The sequence below is a fragment of the Papio anubis genome, chromosome 14, assembly GCF_008728515.1.
Source record: "Papio anubis isolate 15944 chromosome 14, Panubis1.0, whole genome shotgun sequence".
NCBI classification, from domain to species: domain Eukaryota; kingdom Metazoa; phylum Chordata; class Mammalia; order Primates; family Cercopithecidae; genus Papio; species Papio anubis.
Window position 1 is genome coordinate 58499250 of NC_044989.1, and position 25381 is coordinate 58524630.

Sequence of the window (25381 nt, forward strand, 5' to 3'; positions counted from 1 at the left end):
TCCTCTATTGAATTGCCTTTGCTCTTTTGTAAAGATTGACTGGCTATATATATTTGACTATATAGGGTCTATTTCTAGGCTATCTATTCCATTAATCTATTTGTCTATTTTTTTTTTTTTTTTTTTTTTGCAGTATCATGGTTTCTTAAAAATTGTTTATAGAAAGCTTTGAACTTGAATAGTGCAAGTCCTCTGACTTTGTTCTTCAGTATTGTGTTTGCTGTTCTGGATCTTTTGCACTTCTGTACAGAATTTAGAATCAATTTGTTGATATCCACAACATAACTTGTTGTGTTTTTATTAGTATTGCTTTGAATTTATATATCAAGTTGGGGAGAACTGACATCTTCAGAATATGAGTGAGTCTTCCTATTTATGAACATGATGTATCTCTCCATATCATGATAAAGATTTTCTTTCATCAGATGTTTGTAGTTTTCCTCATTTGTGTGTATTTTGTTATATTTATAGCTAGTATTAGTATTTCTTTTTTGGCACTAATATAAATGGTATTGTGTTTAATTTCAGATTCCAGTTGCTCATTGCTGTTACAAAAGAAAGAAGCTGACTTTTGTAGATTAAATTTATATCCTGCAATTTTGCTATACTGATTTATTAAGGCCAGGAGTTTTTTCATTGATTATTCTGGATTTTCAATGTATAAGATCATGTCATATGTGAACAAAGATGGTTTTATATCTTTCTTTGCAATCTGTTTACCTTTTACTTCCTTTTCTTGTCTTATTGTATTAGCTAGGACTTTCAGTATGATGTTAAATAGGAGAAGTGAGAGGAGACATCCTTGCTTTGTTCTCAGTCTTAAGATGAAAGCATCTAATTTCTCAGCAGTAAGTTTAATTTTAGCTGTAGTTTTATTTGTAGATTTTTTTTATCAAGTTGAGAAAGTTTCCATCTATTTCTAGCATCACTGTGAATTTTTATTATGAATTAGATTTTGCCAAATGGTTTTCTATGTTTTATAATGTGATCATATGATGTTTCTTTTGTAGCTTATTAATGTGTTGGATTATGTTAATTGATTTTTAAATGCTGAACCAGCCTTGTATACCTGGAATAAATCCCATTAAGTTGTGTATAAATCTTTTTATATGCAACGCAAATCCATCAATTTGATGGATTTGATTTGCTAACGTTTTGTTGAGGATTTTTGTATCTATCTTTTTGAGAGATATTGATTCGTACTTTTTTTTCTTTTAATATTTTTATCTAGTTTTGTTATTAGGGTGATGCTGGTTTTATAGAATTAGTGGAATGTTCCTTTGCTTCTGTTTTCTAGGAGAGATTGTAGAGAATTGGTATTATTGCCCCTTTAAATGTTTGTAGAATTCACCAGTTAGCCCATCTAGGCCCACCCATCTAGGTTTTCTACTATGTGAGTTTAGATAATTTATTTCAGATCTTTCTCCTAATCAGATATATGTATTCAATGCTATAAATTTCCCTTTAAGCTCTACTTCTGCTGCATCCCACACATTTTTAGAAATTATATTTTCATTTTCATTAGTTTGAAATACTTTTTAAAATATACTTTGAGTTTTTGGATCCATGTATTATTTAGACATACATTGTTTAATTTCCAAAGATTTTGACTTTTGGTCATTAATTTCTAATTTAATTCCATTTTGGTCTGAGAACATACTTTATATGAGTTCTATTATTTTATATTTACTGAGGTATGTTTTTTGGCCCAGAATGTTTTCTGTCTTAGTGAATATACTGTGTGAGCTTGATAAGAATGTATATTCTGGCCGGGCGCGGTGGCTCAAGCCTATAATCCCAGCACTTTGGGAGGCCGAGACGGGTGGATCACGAGGTCAGGAGATCGAGACCATCCTGGCTAACACGGTGAAACCCCGTCTCTACTAAAAATACAAAAAATTAGCCGGGCGTGGTGGGGGGTGCCTGTAGTCCCAGCTACTCAGGAAGCTGAGGCAGGAGAATGGCATAAACCCGGGAGGCAGAGCTTGCAGTGAGCTGAGATCCAGTCACTGCACTCCAGCCTGGGCGACAGAGCCAGACTCCGTCTCAAGGAAAAAAAAAAAAAAAAAAAAAAAAAAGAATGTATCTTCTGCTGTTGTTGGATGAAGTATTCTGTAAATGTCAGTTGAATTCATTGATTGGTGGTGCTGTCAGTTCAACCATATTCTTACTGACTTTTTGCCTGCTGCATCTGTCAGTTACTGATGGAAGTGTATTTAAGTCTCCAGTTACAACAGTGGATTTGTCTATTTTTCCTTCCAGTTCTCTTAGGTTTTGCCTCATGTATTTTAACATTCTGTTGGTAGTACATACACACTAAGGATTATTATGTCTTCCTGAGGAATTGACCCCTTTATTATTATTTAATATCCCTCTTTATTCCTGATGATTTTTCTGGTTCTAAGTCTGCTGTATTAGGCTTCTATAGAGGGACAGAACTAATAGGAGATACATTTATATTTATACTTATAGGGTAATTTATAAAGGAGTATTAAACTCACATGATCACAAGGTCCCACAGTAGGCCATCTGCAAACTGAGGAGCAGGGAAGTCAGTCTGAGTCCCAAAGCTGAAGAACTTGAAGTTAGATGTTTGAAGGCAGGAAGCATCCAGCACGGGAGAAAGATGTAGGCTGGGAGGCTAAGCCAGTGTAGTCTTTTCATGTTCTTCTGCCTGCTTTTATCCTAGCCGCCTTGGCAGCTGATTAGAGATTGGGCCCACCCAGATTAAGGGTGGGCCTGCCTTTCCCAGCCCACTGGCTCAAATACTAATCTCCTTTGGCAACACCCTCACAGACAGGTCCAGGATAAATACTTTCTATCCTTCAGTACAATCAAGGTGACATTCAGTATTAACTATCACATCTGCTTTGTTTGATATTAATATAGCTACTCCAGCTTTCTTTTGATTTGTGTTCGCATGATATATCTTTCTTTGTCCTTTTACTTTTAATTTATCTGTGTCTTTATATTCAAAGTGGGTTTCCTATAGACATCATATAGTTGTCTTATTTTTTAAATCTACTCTGTCACTATCTTTTAATTGATATATTTAGACCATTAATATTTAAAGTGATTATTAGTGTATTTGGATTATTATCTGATGTATTTGTAACTGTTTTCTATTTGTTATGCTTGTTCTTTCTTGTTTTTTTATCTTTTTTTTTTTTTTGCCTTCTCTGATTTTAAATGAGCATTTTATATGACTCTGTTTTCTCTCCTTTCTTGGTATATCAATTCTTTAGAAATTTTTAGTGCTTGATTTAGAGTTTACAGGGCAACATTTACAACTAGTCAAAGCTTACTTTCAAATAACACTATACTACTTCACAATTAGTGCAGGTACCTTATAATTATTCTCTCCTATCTCTTGCTGTAATTCATTTCACTTATTCATAAGCTATAATAACTCAACACATGGTTATTTTGAACAAACGTTTTGCCAATTAAAGTAAAAAATAAGCTTTTATTTTACCTTCATTTATTTCCTCTCTGTCACAGTTCATTTCTTTATGCAGATCTGAGTAATAACACATATATTATTTTCCTTCGCTCTCAAGAGCTTTTTAAAAACATTTCTTGCAAGGTGGGTCTGCTGTTGATGTGCTGGTAAGGTGTGGGAGAATATGAGGCCTTTTATAATCTTATGACTAAATCTGTTTTTTATTTTTATTATTTGCTTTCTTTCCAACCCAAATTTTATTTTAAGTTCAGGTGGTACATGGCAGGTTTCTTTCGTGGGTAAATTGTGTGTCATGGGAGTTTGGTATACAGATAATTTTGTCACTTAGGTAATCAGCATAATAGGTAGTTTTTCAGTCCTCACTCTCCTCTTACTCTATACCCTTAAGTAGGCTCCATTGTCTTTTGTTCCCTTCTTTGTGTCCTTGTGTACTCAGTGTTTTCCTTCTGCTTATAAATGAGGACATGCAGTGTCTAGTTTTCTATTCCTGTGTTAATTTGCTTAGCATAATGGTCTCCAACTGCATCCATGTTGTGGCAAAGGACATGATCATTCTTTTTATGACTGTGTAGTATTCCATAGTGTGTATGTACCACACTTTCTTTATATAGTTTTCCACAGTGGCTGAACTGATTTACATTCCCACCAGCAGTGTATAAATGTTCCTTTATCTCTGAAACCTCGCCAACATCTATTGTTTTTTGACTTTTTAATAATAGTCATCCTGACTGGTACAAGGTGGTATCTTGCAGTTTTGATTTGGATTTACCTAATGATTAGTGTGAGTCTGTTTTTTTGTTTTTGTTTTTGTTTTGTTTTGTTTTGTTTTTTTGGGGGGGCTGTGCCCTAGGATGTGACCTTCACCAGTATTTCTCAGCGTCCTATACCCTACTTAGGTGAGATAGGAAAGCTAGAGGAGGCTGGAGTGGTTATTTTTCTTCTCCCATGTTGAACAGGTTCTGGCAAAGTAGTTTCCCCTTCCCCTGCTGGAAACAGGAGATTTTTCTGATATTCACTGTGAGAACATGGAGGGCTTATAGTAAAACTCTGCCCCAAGAAGATGTGATTCTCCGTATTCACTTCTCTTTCCAGTTGTTGGGCAGTGATTTGCCTTGTAACCTCAGGTCTCTGATGGATTAAAGAAAAGTTGTTGATTTTCAGATTGTTCAATTTTTTTCTTTTTTTCCCCCCCTTGAGAAGACAGGAGTAAGGACCTCTAAGCTCTTAATATGTTGAGTAGAAACCTCTCTTTACTTTTTAAGAGCCTTCTAATAGCTACTGTCTTCTTTTTTTTGTCTATATTTTATAGCTATTTTCAATGAGAGAGCTACAGTTGAGTGTTCCTCCTCCATCTTATATGTACAGATGCTCCTTGACTTACAATGGGGTTATGTCTTGATAAGTCCATCATAAATTGAAATTATTGTAAGTCAGTAAGGCATTTAATACATCTAGTCTACTAAACATCATAGTTTACTCTAGCCTACCTTAAATGTGCTCAAAACACTTTTATTAGCCTACAATTGGGCAAGATCATCTAACACAAAGCCTATTTTATAATAAAGTATTGAATATCTCATGTGAGATATCATACCTCATATCACTAGCTTGAGAAAAGTTCAAAATTTAAAAATTCGAAGTATGATTTCTACTGAATGCACAGTGCTTTTTCACCATTGTAAAGCTGAAAAACCCTGTTGAACCATTGTAAGTTGAGGACTGTCCACATTTTTTTGAAATACTGATTTTTGAAAAGCTGATTTGTTTCCTTTAATGATTATGTTTCTATTTAGGTTTTTCATTTTTTGAATTATTTTGGTAAATTATTTTTTTTTCTAGGAAATTGTCATTTTTTTCTAAATTTTTAAGTTTACTGATGATAGTGTTTATCATATTAGTTTATCTGTTTCAAAATCTCATGCATATTTATGGTTTTGCTCTCTTTCCAATGCTTACACAATTTTGTAAGAGGATTGTTACCTTTTTTAAGAGAAATCTTAAATATCACCTGTTTTGTTTGTTTAGTTTTTATACTTAAAAATTTTATTTTGTAACTTTTAAATTTTAAATTTTAGAGAGTTTGAAAACAAAGAGTGTTCCCATATTCTCTACTCAACTTCCCTAAATGGTAATATATTACAAAATAGCACATAATACCTTACATAGTTATCAACACCAGAAAATTAGCATTGATACAATACTATTAACCTATTTATATACTGCATTAAAATTTTGCCAGTTGTCCTACTAATGTCCTTTTTTGATTCAAAATCCAAGATGACACAATATGTGTAGTTATCATTTCTCTGTAACTCCCTCTGGGAAAATTCTTCAATCTTTCTTTGTCTTTTATGAGCTTAGCACTCTTTTTTTTTTCCTCTAAATTATTTATTGAAATATTTTCTTGGCCGGGCGCGGTGGCTCAAGCCTGTAATCCCAGCACTTTGGGAGGCCGAGACGGGCGGATCACGAGGTCAGGAGATTGAGACCATCCTGGCTAACACGGTGAAACCCCGTCTCTATTAAGAAATAAAAAAAAAAAACTAGCCGGGCGAGGTGGCGGGCGCCTGTAGTCCCAGCTACTCGGGAGGCTGAGGCCGGAGAATGGCGTGAACCCGGGAGGCGGAGCTTGCAGTGAGCTGAGATCCGGCCACAGCACTCCAGCCTGGGTGACAGAGCGAGACTCCGTCTCAAAAAAAAAAAAAAAAAAAAAAAAGAAATATTTTCTTTATAGACTTTAAATACCTTAGTGTAAACAGAGCTTGAAATACAGAGGACAAACATTGTGTAGAACCTAGAACACCCTATCAGTTCATTGAATCGTGATTTCCCCCACCCAAGTCCTTGGATTCTTAATTTGTTGAATTGATCCTAGGCGTGCGTTGTCTCAGGATATTTTTCCTAAATCCTAATTGATTGACTAGTCTTATCTGAAGAATTCCTGCCCCCTACCCACAATCTGCGTAGGTTAATTATTCTGTCTCTTAGAGAAAGTGAGACTAGGCTGCAAAGAACCCATACCTCTAAGGCTCTTCCTCTATTTTTTTTTTTACCTTATTTTTGGGTGTTTAAATGGGATTAGAAGTGTCATCTGGCCCCCAAAAGTGACCACTCTTAAACTAAAGATATTTCCATAATAATCAAAGCATAGTAATTTTCTGGGAGACTTCTCACTTCGTCATATCCTTCCATACCCTCTCTAGCAGTTCTCTTGAACTTATTGCTGTGATTCTTCTTCCTATTGAAAAAAATATGTGTACTGCCACAATTTACGATAGAGTTCTGTTGTTAGTGGGATAAGGCCAACAACACCATATAGAATTCTGTCGCCCTTACTTCTTCATGCATGCAAATTAGTCTAAGTACTGTTAACTCCCTAGATGTCTCTATGCTTCCGGCAAAGAGATAGCTGGCAACATAGTTTTGTCATTTCTTGGACAAAACTCTTTTTCTTCTCAGGCCAACCTGATAGCTTCTCAGGTTGCCCTCTTTTAGAATCCTTGTCTTTGGTAGCCCATAAGGCTGCAGAATTTTTAAAACTGCACTTGTGTATACAGTTCAGTAGTGTTAAGTATATTCACATTGTTGTGCAGCAGATCTCCAGAATGTTCCCATTTTGCAATACTGAAACTCTATATTCATTAAACAGTAATTCTCCATTTTCCTCTTTTCTCAGTGCCTGGAAACCAACATTCTACTTTTTTTGTTTCTATGAATTTAAGTACTCTAGATACCTCATAAATGTAGAATCATATGGTATTTGTCTTTTTGTGTGTGGTGTGGCTTATTTTACTTAGCCTAATGTCCTCAAGGTTCATTTATGTTGTAGCATGTGACATGATTTCCTTCTTTTTTAAGGTTGATTAATGTTCCATTCCATGTATATGCCACCTTTTGTTTAATTATCTGTCCATGGCCATTTGGGTTGCTTCCACTTTTGGCTAATTGTCTGTAATGCTGCTCTGAGCATGGGTGTGCATATATGTATTTAATGATGCATCTTATAATCCAAGACATTTTAGATTTCTCCACCAGGCAGCAAAAGCATATACCATGTCCCTGTATGCGTGTGTGTGTTTCATCATTTAATTTCACTAGCTATAATGGGGCTTGGCTTACAGTAGAAAATAATTGTTTTGTTAATTGATTACTTATTCTACTATAAAAAGACCCGTGTGGTGACCAGAACAATCTCTTTGTTCATATGAAGCACCCGTCTCTAAGAGCTTTCTAGTCTATTGATTTTAGATTTAGACCCTCCAATATAACCTGATGTGGAAGCTTATAGAGACTATTGTGTAGCTATCAAATGATGACCGTAGAGATTTTCAAGTATGTGTCAACACATGACTATGTTCACTTGAAATAATGTGAAAGGAAAATTCAGATTATAAAGTATTAGGGATACAATGATTGAAATCAGCAAGGAGTCACGCCTTGGACTGGTTGGACATCTTTTTCTTTTTTCCTATGGTAACATAATCTGTTACTTATCTGTGTGAAACTCCCAATTTTCTTCTGTACTTTTTAGCTTATTACATTCTGTTGGGCTTAAAGATTTATTTGCTGCTGTGGTCACTTGCTTTTAGACAAGAGGCAAAAGTTTCTACTGACATCTACCTCAGGTAGCAAAGACACTTGCCTAGAGTAGGTACTGTTTTATGTGGGCCAAGGTTGGAACAGGGTATTTCTCCTTAGCCTTGGGAACCATACTAGTAAAATAGTTTGTCATAGGGTGGGAACAAAGGTTTTCTCACCACTTCTTCTATACCAAGACTTGACTCTGTCCCCTGTATATACTTTCTTAACTTTTCTTCTTAGAAGAAAGTAGGTCTAGCTAATCCACTCTTCCTGCAGTTTCCTTGGGACTATTGGATGGGTAAAAATGAAATTGCATGGGTAAAAATGAAATAACATGAATGAAGATGAAATGATAATTTTAAGTACTATAAGTAAGTTTAGTTTCTTTGTTATTGTAAAGAGGTCTGGATTTACAATTTAATATTAGCTAGAATTTGAAATAATACTTTCTTCAACTGGCTAGTAGCATTACTGATATTAAAAACTTTGGAGAACGGTTAAAAAAATTGTATATGATTGGCTCAACTGTAATGTACAATTTATATATTTTATTAAATTTGTGACATATGTATATCTAAGGTGTGAATAATTGGAAAAAAGGGAACAGCTGATAGAATTAGAAAAAAGAAAAGGATAATATTAATGATAGGATGCAGCATTTTAATAAATATATTTAATATATATAAATATATTGTATCTCAAGAATTTGATCCTGTTTTCAAGTCTGTTTATTACTGATTTTCAATTGTAAACAATACTAGTTCCACCTTTTTTCCTTTCTCTTTCCTTCAAACATCATCTGGACACTTAACACAGTGCCTGGCATATTCTAGCTTCTTGATAAATATTTTAGCTATTTGAATGAGTAAAGGAATGAATGAATGGAGAGTGAACAAATGAACAAATGACAAAGTTTTAGTCTTTTGCAGTACAAATAAATATACGTGTAAATTTCTCTTATTGAGATATGAAAACGGTAATCTTTTAATAATTTAGGTAATGTAGAGGAAAAGATTAATTCGTTTTAAAATGTGAACACTGGAGATTTTAAAAGTAGGGATTATACCATCTGAACTACAAATGGAAAATAAGAATTAAATGAAGTAAGGTTAACTTGAAATTGAAATGAATTTATGAGGTATGTATTCTTTAATGTAAAAGTAATTGATTGGTAGGTTCAGAAGATATTTTTAAAGACTTTATTCTCATTTTAACTTTGCTTATTCTAGAATTTTGTCAAGTATAAATTGTTTTGAACTTTCTACTTAAATTGAATCAATTTTTATTTCTGAATCATTGTGGATTCTAATTTAGTGCAATTGAATCAATGGATTTTACTGTGTATTATATATTGGGTTTAATGCCATATATGTATAAAATATTTTCCCCCACATTTTGGATCTATATGATTCATACTGCTATTGATTCTGTATTTAAATATTTGAATATGGTTTATGATAAAGTGTATCAGCTGTGATGTCAGGCAGTTTTGAGTTTCTATCTCTAATGTATTTCCTCTTAGTGAGCAATTTATTCATTCAATGTCTCAAACTTCAGTAGCATCTTGTATAAAATGGAGATGATTTATTCCTACTACCATAAAAGGTTGTTGGGATGATATAATAAACTTACATATGTAAAGTGCTTTGCATAGTGTTTGGGATATGGTAGGTATTCAGTAATTGGGAGTAACTATTTTTCTCCATTGTGTGTGTATGTGTGTGTTTTTTTTCCTGCAGCTTTCCCCACAAATAAACCAGAGAAAGATGCAAGACATGTAGTAAAAGTGGTAAGTGTTGCTCATAGATTTGTATTTCACATATATTTGACTTTTTCCTTTTCTGCTTTAAGAATATTTTGGCTGGGCGCAGTGGCTGACGCCTGTAATCCCAGCACTTTGGGAGGCCAAGGTGGGCGGATCACAAGTTCAGGAGATGGAGACCATTCTGGCTAACACGGTGAAACCCCGTCTCTACTAAAAATACAAAACAATTAGCCAGGCGTGGTGGTGGGCGCCTGTAGTCCCAGCTACTCGGGAGGCTGAGGCAGGAGAATGGCGTGAACCCGGGAGACAGCTTGCAGCGAGGCGAGATGGTGACACTGCACTCCAGCCTGGGTGACGGAGTGAGACTCTGTCCTGCCCCCTCGCCCCCACCAAAAAGAATGTTTTTCACCTTAATTTTTATAACTATTGCCTTATCAGTAAACCTAATGTTATGATCTATTTTCACGTTGTTAAAACATTGACACTGGAGAACCTTTGTTTTTCTGTATTGCCAACTATTACCCTGGTGTGTTACCTATCTAGCTATTCTTTCTCTTTCCCTCCCAAATGTCCTCCCACCCTCTCCACCGCTTTAATCAAGATGGTAAGGTCCTTAAAGGCAAGCATAGGATTTTATTTCTCTTTGTGTCCCCTGTACCTAGTATAATGAATGAAATACAGTAGACCATTCAGTAAAGGTATCATGTGTGAGTGGATCGCAAGGAGAGTTTGCTGTGTATCACCCGGATGTATATGTTGGTATACAGTGAGTGTCTGTGTATGTTTATGTATACAGTTCTCAGTGCTTTTAATAAGTGTTTTCTGTAAGAAAACTACTTTTATGTGTAAGACTGTATAGGGATAGTTGTACAATATGTTGTTTAAAAATTAGATTCTTCAAGTTTATTTAGTGTTTTCTGAGATTTTTAGTGGAAATCTGGTGCCTATGTTTTATAAAAAGTGATTCAAGTACTATTATATACTACATATATATGTTCATATTTTCACAGTTGAAATGACAATTCCCTCTTTAGGATTATTTTTTTCTAGTAAAATTAATTATTCTTTTTTTTTATAGGAATATCAAGAAAATGGCCCGTTATTTTCAGAACTTAAATTTTATCAGAGAGTTGCAAAAAAAGACTATAGTAAGTAAAATTAGCAAATCAAGCTACTTCCATATATGTGCTTGCTAAAGTGAGTGTTGATATTTTGGTCTTTTTCTGGCCTTCTGGAAAATTCTTTTCAATAGAAATTTTATTGTAAAGTGATACAGTTAACTGTTACAACATATAAAAGCAAGACAGATGGTATACAAATCTTGACATGACATACATAATGGGTTATATATTTTAAGTCAAAGTTGTTTCTACTACTTTACATAAAATGTTAGGTTGTTAATCTAAGCTACCAAGAGTTCCCTAAGTGTAAAAGATAGTAGAATGAAATTATTTCTTTTACAGTAAACCATTTGGATAGGACGACTATAAGGAAAATACATTAAAATGGGAAGCAGATAAATGTATAAAAAAAGGAACGATTGTAGAATGGATTGGGGCAAGGTGTGTGAAAATGATTAAACTTTAATATGTTTAAGAAAATGTTAGAAACTTGAATGTTGGAAAATTAATTGGAGCTGGATACCAAGTTTAAGAATGACCAGTTAGAAGATTTGAATGGGAAATGAATATGAGCAGAGAGGAAAAATAACAGCATTTTATACATGTGATATGGATGGGCTAAGAAAAACATTAAAGAAGTAGACAGGAGTAATGACTGTATAGTCAAGGTCCTTTACATCATGTTTAAGAGTAAGAATGATGGGTCTGGCCTCAATATTTAACTTAGTTTTTCTTAATAAAGTCTTCTAAACATTAAGACTGTAGTCTTTACTAATTGCTTAAACTATGTCAGAGTGACAAATAGAATCCATTCAACTTGATTGTTTTCAGTAGACCTGTCTTAAACATAAAAACATAGGCTAGAGTCATGAAAAAATGATGAAAGTTAACTATTTAAGTGGATTTGATTTTTTGTAAACTAATCAAAACCAGTTTTTGTATAAAATAATTTCAAAGTAGGATGGTTTTTCTGCCCAATTTGTTTTTTGTTTGTTTGTTTGTTTGTCCATTATAGTTTTAGATTTTGAAGTAATAGGGAAGAAAAAACCATCTGTCTACTGATCTTTGGCAGTTAACATATGTTATGTTTAGAAATTTAGCTAGCATATAAGGTAATGAATTCTTTTTCTGAAACATTAATATATATGGTATCAATATACAAAGACTATGACTTGTTTTTATTGATTTAATTTAAAAATTTCTAATTTTTTGTTAATTATAGTGGTAACAGTTTGGGCCTATTAGAAAGAGATGTTTGATTGAAAAAAAAGTTATATTCTAGGAAGATCTAATTACTTTTTTGGTTAGCTAAATAAATTTGTAGAAAGGTAAGAAGTATCTTTTGAAATAACATGAATCTTTTTAAAAATAAATTTGTCTTTGTAGTCAAAAAGTGGATAGAACGCAAACAACTTGATTATTTGGGAATTCCTCTGTTTTATGGATCTGGTCTGACTGAATTCAAGGGAAAAAGGTAAAATGGAATTATTATAATCAAATATTTCTTTATAACTATTCCTTATGTGGTCTATGAGTTAACTGTTGCCATGTAACAAATTACCAAAACATATTGGCCTATAACCACAAGCTTGTATTGTCTTAGTGACTGTGGGTGAGGAGACTGCAAGTGGCTTATCTGGATGATTCTAGATCAGGATCTGTAATAAGAATATATAGTCAGCTGTCTGCTGGGTTACATTCATTTCAAGGCTCATCTGGGGAAGTATTTGTTTTCAAGCTTACTCATGTGGCTACTGGTAGGCCTAAGAAGATCTGCTTTTAATTTACTTATGTGATTGTTGGCAGGCCTTCTTACTTCCTGACCATGTGGGTCTTTGCATAAGCTACCTGAGTGTTATGAAAAAGAGCTGGCTTTCTCTAGAGCAATTAATGGGGGGAAGGGGAGAGAGCATGCACACAAGTGTACTCAAGAAGGAAGTCATCGTTTTTTGTAATCTAATCTTAAAAGGGATATTATCACTTCTGCTTTATTCTCTTTGCTAGAAGCTAGTCACTAGATAGATCCATTGGTCCTGAGAGAGGAGAATTAAGTTCTATCTCTTGAAGAGAAGCACAACAAATAAGTTATAGAAGTATCTTTAAAACCACCAAATATGGCTAGTCCTGTATCTAATTTATTAATAGTGTTTGAAAGAAGAAAAAAAGTCTGTCATTTTTTATTTACCCTTTTGTGCCAGAGATTTTTATATACTTTATTTTTTGTCCTTTGAATAGCCTATTAAAATAGGTGATATTGTTTTTATTTCATAGATGAGAAAATAAGCTCAGATGTCAGTACTTTGTTCAAATGGTCTGTAAATGGTTTAAATAAAAAAAATAAGCAAGCAGTAATCTTGAAGTAAAGGACTGCCACTAGGGGACTGAATGACTGATTGAATCTTGGTACACCCATATCATGTCATATGTAGCCCATTAAAGAAGTCCATTAGAGCTATACTAGTTGCCTTAGAAGAATTTTGATATGAGATACTATTGAAAAAAGTAAGATGGAGAAAGTACTTATAATATGATCACATTTTTGTAAACCAAATTCTTAAATGTGTGTGTTTGTGTATGCATACATAAATATAGAATAGGGGCTGATGTGGATATATAAATGAAGGGAAGGAAAGAAGGTATGGAAGGTGCCAAACAGAACAGAAAAGGAAGAAGTGCACTTAATAAAAGACATGTTTATAAATGTATAGAAAAGGTAAACATGATCTTATCAAGAAACAAATATAAAATTCATGTGACTGGGCACAGTGGCTCAGGCCTGTAATCCCAGCACTTTGAGAGGCTGAGGCGGGCAGATCATGAGGTCAAGAAATCGAGACCATCCTGGCCGACATGGTGAAACCCCGTCTCTACTAAAAATACAAAAATTAGCTGGGTGTGGTGGTGCACACCTGTAGTCCCAGCTACTTGGGAGGCTGAGGCAGGAGAATCGCTTGAACCCGGGAGGTGGAGGTTGCAGTGAGCTGAGATTGTGCCACTGCACTCCAGCCTGGTGACAGAGTGAGACTCTGTCTCAAAAAACAAAACAAAACAAAACAAAAACCAAAACAAAAAAAAAAAAAAAAATCATGTGTGGACAGTAATTTGTTCAAGGCCATATGACAAGAAAGTCATGGAGTCAAAATGAATTGCATTCAGTACTTTCTAATTTAAAAAGATTTTTTCATTATGTAAAACAGTGTGAATGGTTCAGTACAGCCTTCTCTTCTATAAAACCAGCTGCAAAGTAAATACTGAGCAGTTTCTGCAAAAGAATAGCAGAATTATGAATGTGCATTCATTCTCTAATGGGTTTAGATTGCATTATACCTAGTTGTTAGGTTGAGTGTGATTTTTCTTGTTTCAAATTAAATAGACAGCTTCAAGCATTACTTTCTCAGGATGATCTCTTTTTGATGCTTCTTTCTTACAGTTACAGATTTATGGTAATAGAAAGACTAGGAATAGATTTACAGAAGATCTCAGGCCAGAATGGTGCCTTTAAAAAGTCAACTGTCCTGCAATTAGGTATCCGAATGGTAAGAATTACTTATTTCACATACTCCATTTCCAAATTATTTACTTCTTACAATATAGAAATCTTTTCCCTTTGTGGAATTATTAGAGAATGAAGGATTATTGCCCTAGAGACATCAGTTGTTAGGAGAAGAGGCTATTTTGGTGAAATTGATAACAATGGGCTCTGTAAGTGACAGAATGTGCTGTGTCTGGCACTGCAAACTCAATTAGGCTTTGGTTCTCCAGTCTGATCTTCTTTTTCCTCAGAGCTTTGTTTTACATACCAGAACAAGCTTTCATTGCTGTAAGAATAACCTTTCTTTTGTCAGTTATAACAGTGCAAATTATGGCAAAATATATTGTCAGCCATTTTAAACATGTGATGGTAGGGGGGTGCTATAAAGTTTTTATTATGAGTTTGGGATGGTGGCAATAATTAGTTGTGGCAATGAATAAAATATACTTTGCCAAATCAAAAGCAATGCACTCTCAGTAGCACTCAGGCACACGTTTGTTTATGCTACATATTTGTCTTATATGTTTGTATTTGGTTTAAGTCTCATTTTTTCACTTTCAGTAGCATGAAGCTGCTTATGCCAGATTGGGATGCAGCAAATACAACGCATTAATTTTCTCGTTTATCCATCCTCCAAGCCAGCAAATGTTTATTTAGTACTAAGTGTATGTAACATGCAAGGCTGAAGGGCTTTAGAGATGAAGCTAAGGAGTTTTCTATTACCATACAGAGGAAGAATACCTTTCCCTTTGCTCATGGACATGACATTTTGTCCTGAGATTCTCAAGGCTTGATTTATAATTATTTCTTAGGTGAGGAATTGCTGAATGGGCTTCAATATTATTTCACCATAGATCTCTGATTTTATGCTGTTTTTCCTCTTTGTGCAGTGCGGTTTGGCTACTGGGCTATCAGGAATTAGGCATAAGCATTTTTGAATCCTGATTTTCTTCCATCGGAACTTCAACTAAAATACTTGATTTTTGAGGATCATTTTACTTTTTTCTAGGATGAGCAACCAGAAGATGTGATATTTTAAAATAATCAGTAATTGTGAAATACATCGCTCTGTCATTGTTAATATGAAAAAAAACCTACGTTATTCTATATTCAAAATGTTGGAATTGATCATGAGTTCTAAATAAATAGCAGTATAACCTTATTTTATCTATTTATTTTCACAGTTGGATGTACTGGAATATATACATGAAAATGAATATGTTCATGGTGATATAAAAGCAGCAAATCTACTTTTGGGTTACAAAAATCCAGACCGGGTAAATACATACCTTTGCTTTTAGTAAAGGAATTTAATGTATGAAACTGAAACATTCAGAAAACAAACTTCTAACCCAGAAGAGTTTACAAATGAGGGCGTAACATGATGAATGTTGTAATTTATCTTACCTGCTTATCTAATTTAATCTTTGTACCAAACTAATGAATAATTACGATGAGAAACTGAGAGTCAGAGGGGTTAAATAATATGTTAATAGGCACATAGTTAAGAAGTGGCTGAGCAGGAATTTGAATTTCTGAGCAAATACAGATAAACAAAGAAGCATCAAAATCCAGTGGGAGTAGAGATGGATTTATGTAGAGGTTAAAACACTGTCACATTAGTTCATCATTTCCTACTGTATAACCAATTAAGTTTTAAGCAGAGAGGCCGGGTGCGGTGGCTCATGCCTGTAATCCCAGCACTTTGGGAGGCCGAGGTGAGTGATCACCTGAGGTCAGAAGTTCGAGACCAGCCTGGCCATCATGGTGAAACTCCGTCTCTACTAAAAATACAAAAATTAGCCAGGTGTGGTGGTGGGTGCCTGTAATCCCAGCTACTCAGGAGGCTGTGGCAGGAGAATTGCTTGAACCCGGGAGGCGGAGGTTGCAGTGAGCTGAGATGGCGCCATTGCACTCCAGCCTGGGAAAGAGAGAAACTCCGTCTCAAGAAAAATAAAAAAAAAAAAAAAAGGTTTTAAGCAGAGAAGGTTTTCTATGAAAACATTGTGTAATGATGAAAATACTCTGTTTGTCCAACATGGTAGCCATTAGCAATATGCGGCTTAGTACTTGAAACGTGGTCAGTACAATACCAACTGCTGATGAGTATCTGGAGTAACAGGAACTCTCATTTGTTGCTCATGGGAATGCAAAATGATACAGCCACTTTGGAAGACAGTTGGGCAGTTTCTTAGAAAGGTAGACACTCTTAACATACCAAGCAGCAATTGTGCTCCTTAGTGTTTACCCAGATGAGTTGAAAACTTCCATCCACACGAAAACCTGAACATGAATGCTTATAGTTGGTTTATTCATACTCATCAAAACATTGAAGTAACCAACATGTCCTTGAATAGGTGAGTGGATAAACTGATACATCCAAATTCACTGCTAAATAGAAATGAACTTTTGAGCTATGAAAAAACATGGAAGAAACCTAAATGTATTTTGCTATGTGAAAGAAGCCAATCTGAAAAGACTCATTACTATATAATTTCAACTATATGATATTCTGGAAAAGGCAAAACTATAGAGATAGTAAAGAGATCAATTTTTTACTATCTCCATGGGTTAGAAGGAAGAGGAAGGATGAATGAGTGAAGCACAGTGGATTTTTAGGTCAGTGAAACCATTCTGTATGCTACTATAATGGTGGATACATGTCATCATTTGGTCGTTAAGATCCATAGAATGGACAAGACCAAGAGTGAACGTAATGTAAACTGTGGCTTTTGGATGATAATGATTGTCATTGTAGGTTGGTTCATTCACTGTAAAAAATGTGCCACTCTAGTGAGAGATGTTGATAGTTGGAGAGGCATTGTGGGCTTGAGGTATATGGGAACTCGCTGTATTTTCCACTCAGTTCTACCTACATTGCTCACCTAAATCAAACCTAAGACTTCTGTAAAAAATATAGTCTGTTTAAAAAACATAGATTATATTTTTAAATATTAAATATTAATATTTTTATATTAATATATTTATATGAATTTTTATTTATTTTATATTATATTAATATGATTAATATAATATTAAATAATATTTTGTATTAATATGTTTTTATATGAATTATATATTTATATGAATTTTTAACTTAATTTAAATTTAAATAATATACCTAGTTGTTACTATATTATCACATGTTTAAAGAGTTAAATGAGTCTATAAAAAATTAGAAAAAATGTAATTGAATATTTAATCCCTGCATGGGTTAAATTTCTAAATAAAAATAGAACAAAAATCTTAACTGAAAATATTGACAGCTTTAAAATTTTAAGATATCTGTATATTTAAAATTTCTTCAAAATGAAAGGTGAATGAGAAACTGGGAAATAGATTTATAACAAATATTTGAGAATATCTAGCCAGTACTAAAAAAATAATAAGAAGAAAAACACAAAATACCTTGTTAAAGCAGTGATCGAAAGGAATGAATAAATAGAACAGAGAAGAAATATGACTGTCCTAGAAACAGGAAAAAAGGCCACCTTTGCAAAAAATGAAAAGATAAGGGGACCAAAACAGCGAGACACCCTTTTTAAAGGACTTATCAAATTGGAGAGGTCTAAAATAATAGTCTGATAATATTGAGGCTGATAAAGGTACCAGCACTTTTAGACTGCCCTTTGGGAATTGAAATTAAATGGGTATAGGAAAATAAAGTTAGTGGAAGGGAAATTTGGCAATATCTGCATACTTTTTAAAGATTAGGTTTTTTGAGATATAATTTACAAACAGTAAATGTCACCCTTTTAAATGTGCAGTTTGGTATGTTTTGACAGATGTATATATCATGTAACCACAACTGCCACCAAGATGTAGAGCATTTCTTTCATTCCCAAAAGTTCTCTCATTCCTGTTAGTTCCCTTCTCCTGGCATTGCTCCCAGCTCCTGGAGATGATTTCTGTCCCTATATTTTTACATTTTCAGGAATGGTATGTAAGTGGAATTATAACGTATGTACTGTTGTATGTCTGTCTTCCTTCACTTAACATAATGCTTTTGAGATTTATCTTTGTAGGTCATTAGTAGTTTATTCCTTTTTATTGCTGAGTAGTATTCTACTGAAAACTGCGACGATCTCTGTTCACCTGTTGATGTTTTCAGTTTTTGACAATTATAAGTAAAGTTGCTATAAGCCAAGCATTCACATACAGGCTTTTGTGGAGACATATGTTTCATTTTCTTTTCAGTAAATAACTAGGAGTGGAATTTCTGGGTCATATGAAAGTGTGGAAACTTGGAAACTGCAAAGTTGTTTTCTGGAGTGATTGTGCCGTTATACATTCCCATCGGCAATGTGTGATATGTCATTTGCTCCACCTGGTTTCATTTTTTAAACTTAAAGCTCTCTTATTCATTAGAGTTTATTATAAGTGGTTTTCCAGTTGTTCCAACACTATTTATTTTAAAATATATCTTTGCTTCAGTAATATTAGTTGCTGCTTTTATTATATACTCAGTTTCCTCATGTACTTGGTTTTATTTCTGTACTTTCTGTTGAATCCCACTGATTTGTCTATTTATATAACAACACCAGCCATAAATACTGGTGCATTAATTTCCGAAGCTTTATAATGTAATTTAACATTGGATTGGACTAGTAGTTCCCTGTAGTTCTTCTTTTTCAGTGTTATCTTAGCTATTTATACTGGATTTTCTGTATTATTTTGTTTAGTTTCATTTAAAAAGAATACTTGTTGGCATTTTCATTGAAATTGCATTAAGTTTTAAAATTAATTTGGGGTGACCTGACATTTTTATGATGTATAGTTGTTCATATAACAACAAGGAATGTTTTTGTTTTCCATCAATTTTGCATTAGGTCCTTAGGATTATTTTAAAGCTTTCCTCTTACTAGTTTTGCATATTTCTTATTATGTTTGTTTCAAAATACACCTTTTTGTTGATATTGTCAATGGATTTGTTCTATTATTTCTTATGATTTTTGTTTATATATATGAAAAATTTTATTTCCCTGCATTAATTTTCTATCCTGTTAATTTACGGCATTATTTTGTGGTTCGGAGTAGTTTTAGTAATGGTCTTTAGAGTTTTCTTAGAAAACTGTCATATGCAAGTAGATACAGTAGTTTTTCTTCTTTTACAGTTCTTGTATTTGATTTGTCTAATTGCATTGTCTAGTACATTCAATACAGTATTAAATAGTAAGAAAGGTAGTAATCATCTTTTACTCGTCCTAATCTTATTGGAAATGCCTGAAGTATAACCCCATTAAATGTGATGGTGGCTTTAGGACTAAGGTTTGTGTATATGTGTGTGAATATATGTGTGAATATGAGTGTGTGTGTATCTGTTTATAAAGTGTAGAAAATATCTGTCAACTCCTATGTTCTTGAATGTTTTTAATTTTTACGGAATGAGTATTGAATTTTTTCACAGTTTTGTTTAACATCTATAGAAATCATCATATTTGTCTCCAATCTTTTAATGTGCTATATTGCTGAGCTTCTAATATTGAACCAACCTTACTTTTAAGGAATAAATCTCAATTTGTTATGGCATAATATTAGTATAGTGTTGAAGTTCACTAACATTTTATGAAGTGATTTCATATTGATATTCATAAGTGATATTGATCTATAGTTTTCTAATTTTGTTCTGTTTTTATCATATTTTGCTACCAATATATTTTGTTCATGTAAAGGATTTGGAGCTTTTATTTTCTGTGTTTTAGAACTATTTCTGTTACATTGGAACCATCTGGTCTTTGAATGTGAAACTATTTGATTCTTTTGCTTTTCTGTGAGGTAATTCTTTGTGATTCTCTACTTTTTTCTATGGAAATTGGTTGTTTAAGTTCTTTATCTCTATTTGGGTGTCTGTTTTAGTTATACATGTTTTCTGTTTTTTCAAATTTATTCGTGCGGTGGTCTGCATTGTAGTTTCTTATGACTTAAATTTTTCCTACTTCAATGATTGTTTCTCTCTAGTTATTTTAAATTTTATTTTGTTTTCTTCCTTTTTCTATCCTGGTGAAGGTGACCAGTAGTAGTCCCTTTTGTTAATTTTTCAACAAAGTTCAATTTTGATTCATTAATGAGATTTTTTTCTTTTTTCTAATTATTAATTTCTGATTTTTCCTTTATTAAGTCTTCATATGTACTCTTTTAGTTTTACCTTTGTCTTCTTTTTCTAGTTCTCCAATTGGGTATCCTTCTATAAGAGTTTAAGGCTATGAATTTTCCTCCCTTATTGTTTTATATTATATCTAATTGATTTTGATATATAATGCTTTTGTTCTCTTTATTCTTTTGGAAAGGTTGTATTTTTCTTTCACCAAAAAAGTAGTTCAGTAGGAAATTCTTAAATTTGTATGTGGAAAGGCCTTTAAATACTGTTTTTATTAATGCCTAGACTTATCACAATATTATTATGATATTGTTTATAATAAGTTTACTCTTTGGAATCCTCTGATGCTTTAATTGTGACTTAAAAGCTGATCATTTTTTGTCAGTCTTCCATGTTTGCTTGAGAAAAAGGTAGTCTTATTTTCAGAGTGTAAAATGCAACAAAAATCCAAAAGATCTACCTTATTCACTATATTGTTTATGTCATCTGTATCTTTATTTACTTTTTGTCCACCTAAGCTGTTTTGTGCTAAGAGAGGTGTTTAAACGTCTACTCTTAGTAATGTGTTTCTGTCTCCTTGTTCTCCTATAGTTTTTTTTTAAATAAAAATTATTCCTGTGCTATTTGGTATACATTTGTTACTATATTTGTTGTGTTTTCATCTTATTTTATGTGTTTTTTTAAAAATCTTATATTTTTCCAAGTTTTTTAGGGGGAGAGGGACTATTTATGAAAGTTTGTAATTTTTATTGTAGTACTTGCTACAACAACAGTGGTCATGTCGTATTTAGTAGAGGAAATGTAGTTTGTCCCCTATACTGGTTTGGTTAAAAATATAAATTAAAATTTAAAATTAAATTATTCAATTTTATTAAATCATGTACCATAGTATGATGTTTTAGTCAACAACGGACCACATATACAACAGTGGTCTTGTAAGATTATTATGGAGCTGGAAAGTTTCTATTGCCTAGTAATATCATAGCCATAGTAATGCCATAGGGCAACACATTGCTCATGCATTTGCAGTAATGCTGGTATAAACAAACCTCTGCTGCTCTTTGTACACTGTATAATACTTGATAATGATAATAAACAACTATGTTACTAGTTTATATATTTATTTATTATACTATACTTTTGTTATTATTTTAGAGTATATTCCTTCTGCTTATATAAAAATGGTTAACAGTAAAATAGCCTCACACAGGCCCTTCAGAAGGTATTCCAGAAGATTGTTTGTTATCATAGGAGAGGACAACTCCATGCATGTTGTTGCCCCTGAAGACCTTCCAGGGGGATGAGATGTGGAGACAGTGATAGTCATGATCCTGACCCTGTGTAGGTCTAGGCTAATGTGTGTGTGATTGTGTCTTATTTTTTAACAAAAAGTTTAAAAAATAAAAAAGAAAATAAATATAGAAAAAGCCTACAGAATGAGGATATAAAGAAAGTATTTTTGTACAGCTATACAATGTGTTTAAAACTAAGTGTTATGACAAAAGAGTCAAAAAGTTTTTTAAAACTAGTTTATAAAATATGATAAGGCAAGCTAAGGTTAATTTATTATTGCAGAAAGAAAAATTTTTTTTTTTTTTTTTTTTTTTTTTGAAACGGAGTCTCGCTCTGTCGTCCAGGCTGTAGTGCAGTGGCCGGATCTCAGCACACTGCAAGCTCCGCCTCCCGGGTTTACGCCATTCTCCTGCCTCAGCCTGCCGAGTAGCTGAGACTACAGATGCCTGCCACCTCCACCGGCTAGTTTTTTGTATTTTTTAGTAGAGATGGGGTTTTACCATGTTAGCCTGGATAGTCTCGATCTCCTGACCTCGTGATCCACCCGTCTCAGCCTCCCAAAGTGCTAGGATTACAGGCTTGAACCACCATGCCTGGCCAAGAAAATTTTTAAACACATTTAATGTAGCCTAAGTGTACACAGAGTGTTTTATAAGTCTACAGTAGCATACAGCAACCTCCTAGGCCTTCACATTCACTCACCACTCACTCACTGACTCATCCAGCGTAACTTCCAGTCCTCTAAGTTCCATTCATGGTAAGTGCCCTATACAGTTATACCATTTTCAGATCTTTTATTTTTAATGTACCTTTTTTATGTTTAGATACATTTAGATACACAAACACTATTGTGTTACAGTGGCCTACAGTATTTACTATAGTAACATGCTATACAGGTTTGTAGCCTAGGAGCAATAAGTTGTACCATAAATAGCCTAGGTGTGTAGAAGGCTGTACTATCTGGGGTTGTGTAAGTACACACATTGTGTGATGTTCACACAATGATGAAATTACCTAACAATACATTTCTTAGAACATACCCCTATCATTAAGCAATACATGACTATATTAAGAAACGTGTCCTTACAGAAGTGATTCGTCTTTAGAAAAGACAATAAAAATCCATTTTAACTGACTTTTTGATCATTTATTGTGTTAGGCATTATGTTGTATGCTTGAATAATACTATGTTTATAATTATAAATTTGTGCTTCATTGATAGGTAGGTAGATATTATCCTCTTGGACCACCTAACCTAAATTTTTAAACTCTCTTTGAAACCTTTATTGATTTTGAATATGATATATGCTACAATTGATAATCAGAAAAGGTGGCCTTATGAGAGCTGATCTAGTATTTGGGAAAAATGTAAAATGTATCCTTCTGTTTTTAATTATAGAATTATCAAAATGTATATGGAGTAATGCCCCAATTTGCTCTGTATCTCTGTATGACTTCTGAAGTTATTAGATGATATGGTGTTGTACAACTGATATTCAAAGCAAATACCTTCCTAGAGTGCTGATCTAGTATTTGGAAAACAAATGTATCTTTCTGATTTCCTCACTTACAATGGAATTACCAAAAATGATAGTGGTGTTTTGAGTAATGCCCACTTGCTTGTATCTCCCAGTGTCATTTGGAGGAAGTTGATGCAGTTTGAGATTACAACTTTTATTTCAGTGGTGCAGAGGCTCTCCTTACATCTGGAAAGGCACCTCTTTGTTTATCAGGATACATCTTTTTGAGTTTGAGTTCCTGTGGTTGTGTCACTCTTAGGCTGAGTGCAGTGGCGCCATCTCAGCCTACTGCAAGCTCCGGCCCCAGGTTCAGATCATCTCCTGCTCCCCTAGCCTCCCGGTATTAATTGCTGGTTAGAGGCTCAGCCACCACGCCTCGGGAAGGTTTTTGTATTTTTAGTAGGACGGGGTTTCACCATAAGAATAGGATGGTCTTGATTTGACCTCAGATCTGTCACGCTTCGCCTCCCAAAAGTGCTGGGATTACAGGCTTGCTGAGCCACTGCGCCCGGCCATATCAGAGCTATTATTCTTTCATGCAGTGCTGAGACATGAAACTTGTATCAGGACATTTTCTTTTCATGCAGCAGCTTTATATAAAACCTTCTTAATACCTGGCTTTACACTGAGCTTTTCCTGTTTCTAATTTCCCATAGTTCCTAATGTATATTTTAAGCCTGTGAACGCTCAGGTCTCACTTGCTTTCATGTTGTCTTACATTCTGAACTAGAATGAACTCCTTGAGTTATACTTCTTTTATATTCCTCACAGCATGTATATTTGTATTCCTTTCCTATAACCCTTCAAGAAATACTTTATTGACTGCTTAAGGCATGAGGCCAGTCTTGATGTGGTATCTGTCATCTCAGTGCCAGGAGTACCTTGATTGTAGAGCTCCTTGCCCAATTATGCTGCATGTGTTTCTGTTCTAAAGCTGCCTACTAGGTCAAAGAGGATGGCCTTCACAGGTAGAGAGTAATTCTTCATGTCAATATGTGGACATTAGTATACCTGTGTTCTTTAAAGATGCTTGTGACAGTGCCTTCTTGATTCCTGGGAATTGTGGTGGACTAAGAGTCAAGAGACTAGGTTCTAGTTTCAGCACTGCCATTAAGCAGAATTGCAAATTACTTAACCTGTATAGGCTTTGGCTTTCTAGTGTATAAAATAGGAGATTTCAACTAAGTGATCGCAAAGGTTCCTTCTAGCTCTAAAATTCTATGATTTTATGAAAAAGTGTTCTCCAAATACTTAAAGCTCATTGCAGAAGGTAATGTTTCTTATGTTTCCAAAGTGTCTCACCTATTGTTGTACAGTTAAGGAAATTGAAAAGTAGAAAAAAAAATTGAAATTTAGTGATCTGGAAGAAGCAATTGTAATACCTAACCTGTATCTGCTGGCAAAATACTTACTTTCAGAGTTCCTAGGATATTCATAGGGCAGGGTCATAAGCCTCATTAAATCTGCCTGTTTACTGTTTGCTAAAGGCAATTCTAACACAATCCATTTATCAATCAAGGTTGCTTGTAAAATGGAGTGTGAATGTAAGAATTTTGCATGGAATGTGCATATAATATGATCACTATTTAGAAGTAGTGTTTCCTGTGCTGAACATCTGTAAAATTTAGTTTTAGTCACTTCTATATATAGACAATATAAAATTTACTTACGGTAATATCTCTATATTTTATTATCTCCAGAATAGTGTTATATATCTTAGTTTAATGGTACTATAATATTACTAGGTGGTATAGCTGGTGAGACTCCTTTAAAGTGGATAGGGTTTATGTGGATAGGGTTATAGTATCGATCAATATGCATGTTACTCTTTCCTTCCTAGTGAGGTTCTGCTGTTTGTTTTCAGATAAGCAAAGAGACTTTGGAAATAGTTCCTGTGAATTTAATTATGTGGACTTCTAAAATTAGTATTTTATGAGTTTTACATTAATAGGATTATTTTAAAAATATATACTTTCACTGAATTTTTCTTTGTTTCAGTGTAACTGTTT

The 25381-nt window shown here is 33.8% G+C and overlaps 1 protein-coding gene across 7 annotated transcripts in view; it reads left to right on the forward strand.

The window, feature by feature from the left end:
- The window catches only part of VRK2 (VRK serine/threonine kinase 2), a 106451-nt gene that overhangs the window by 26092 nt on the left and 54978 nt on the right, over positions 1-25381 (forward strand). For all 7 annotated transcript variants that reach the window (XM_009184237.4, XM_031655201.1, XM_021924840.2 and 4 more), the window contains 5 exons: positions 9784-9833; positions 10888-10957; positions 12317-12404; positions 14361-14466; positions 15647-15739. In XM_009184237.4, coding sequence (XP_009182501.2) covers positions 9784-9833; positions 10888-10957; positions 12317-12404; positions 14361-14466; positions 15647-15739 — 407 coding nt within the window. The remainder of the gene's footprint in view (positions 1-9783; positions 9834-10887; positions 10958-12316; positions 12405-14360; positions 14467-15646; positions 15740-25381) is intronic.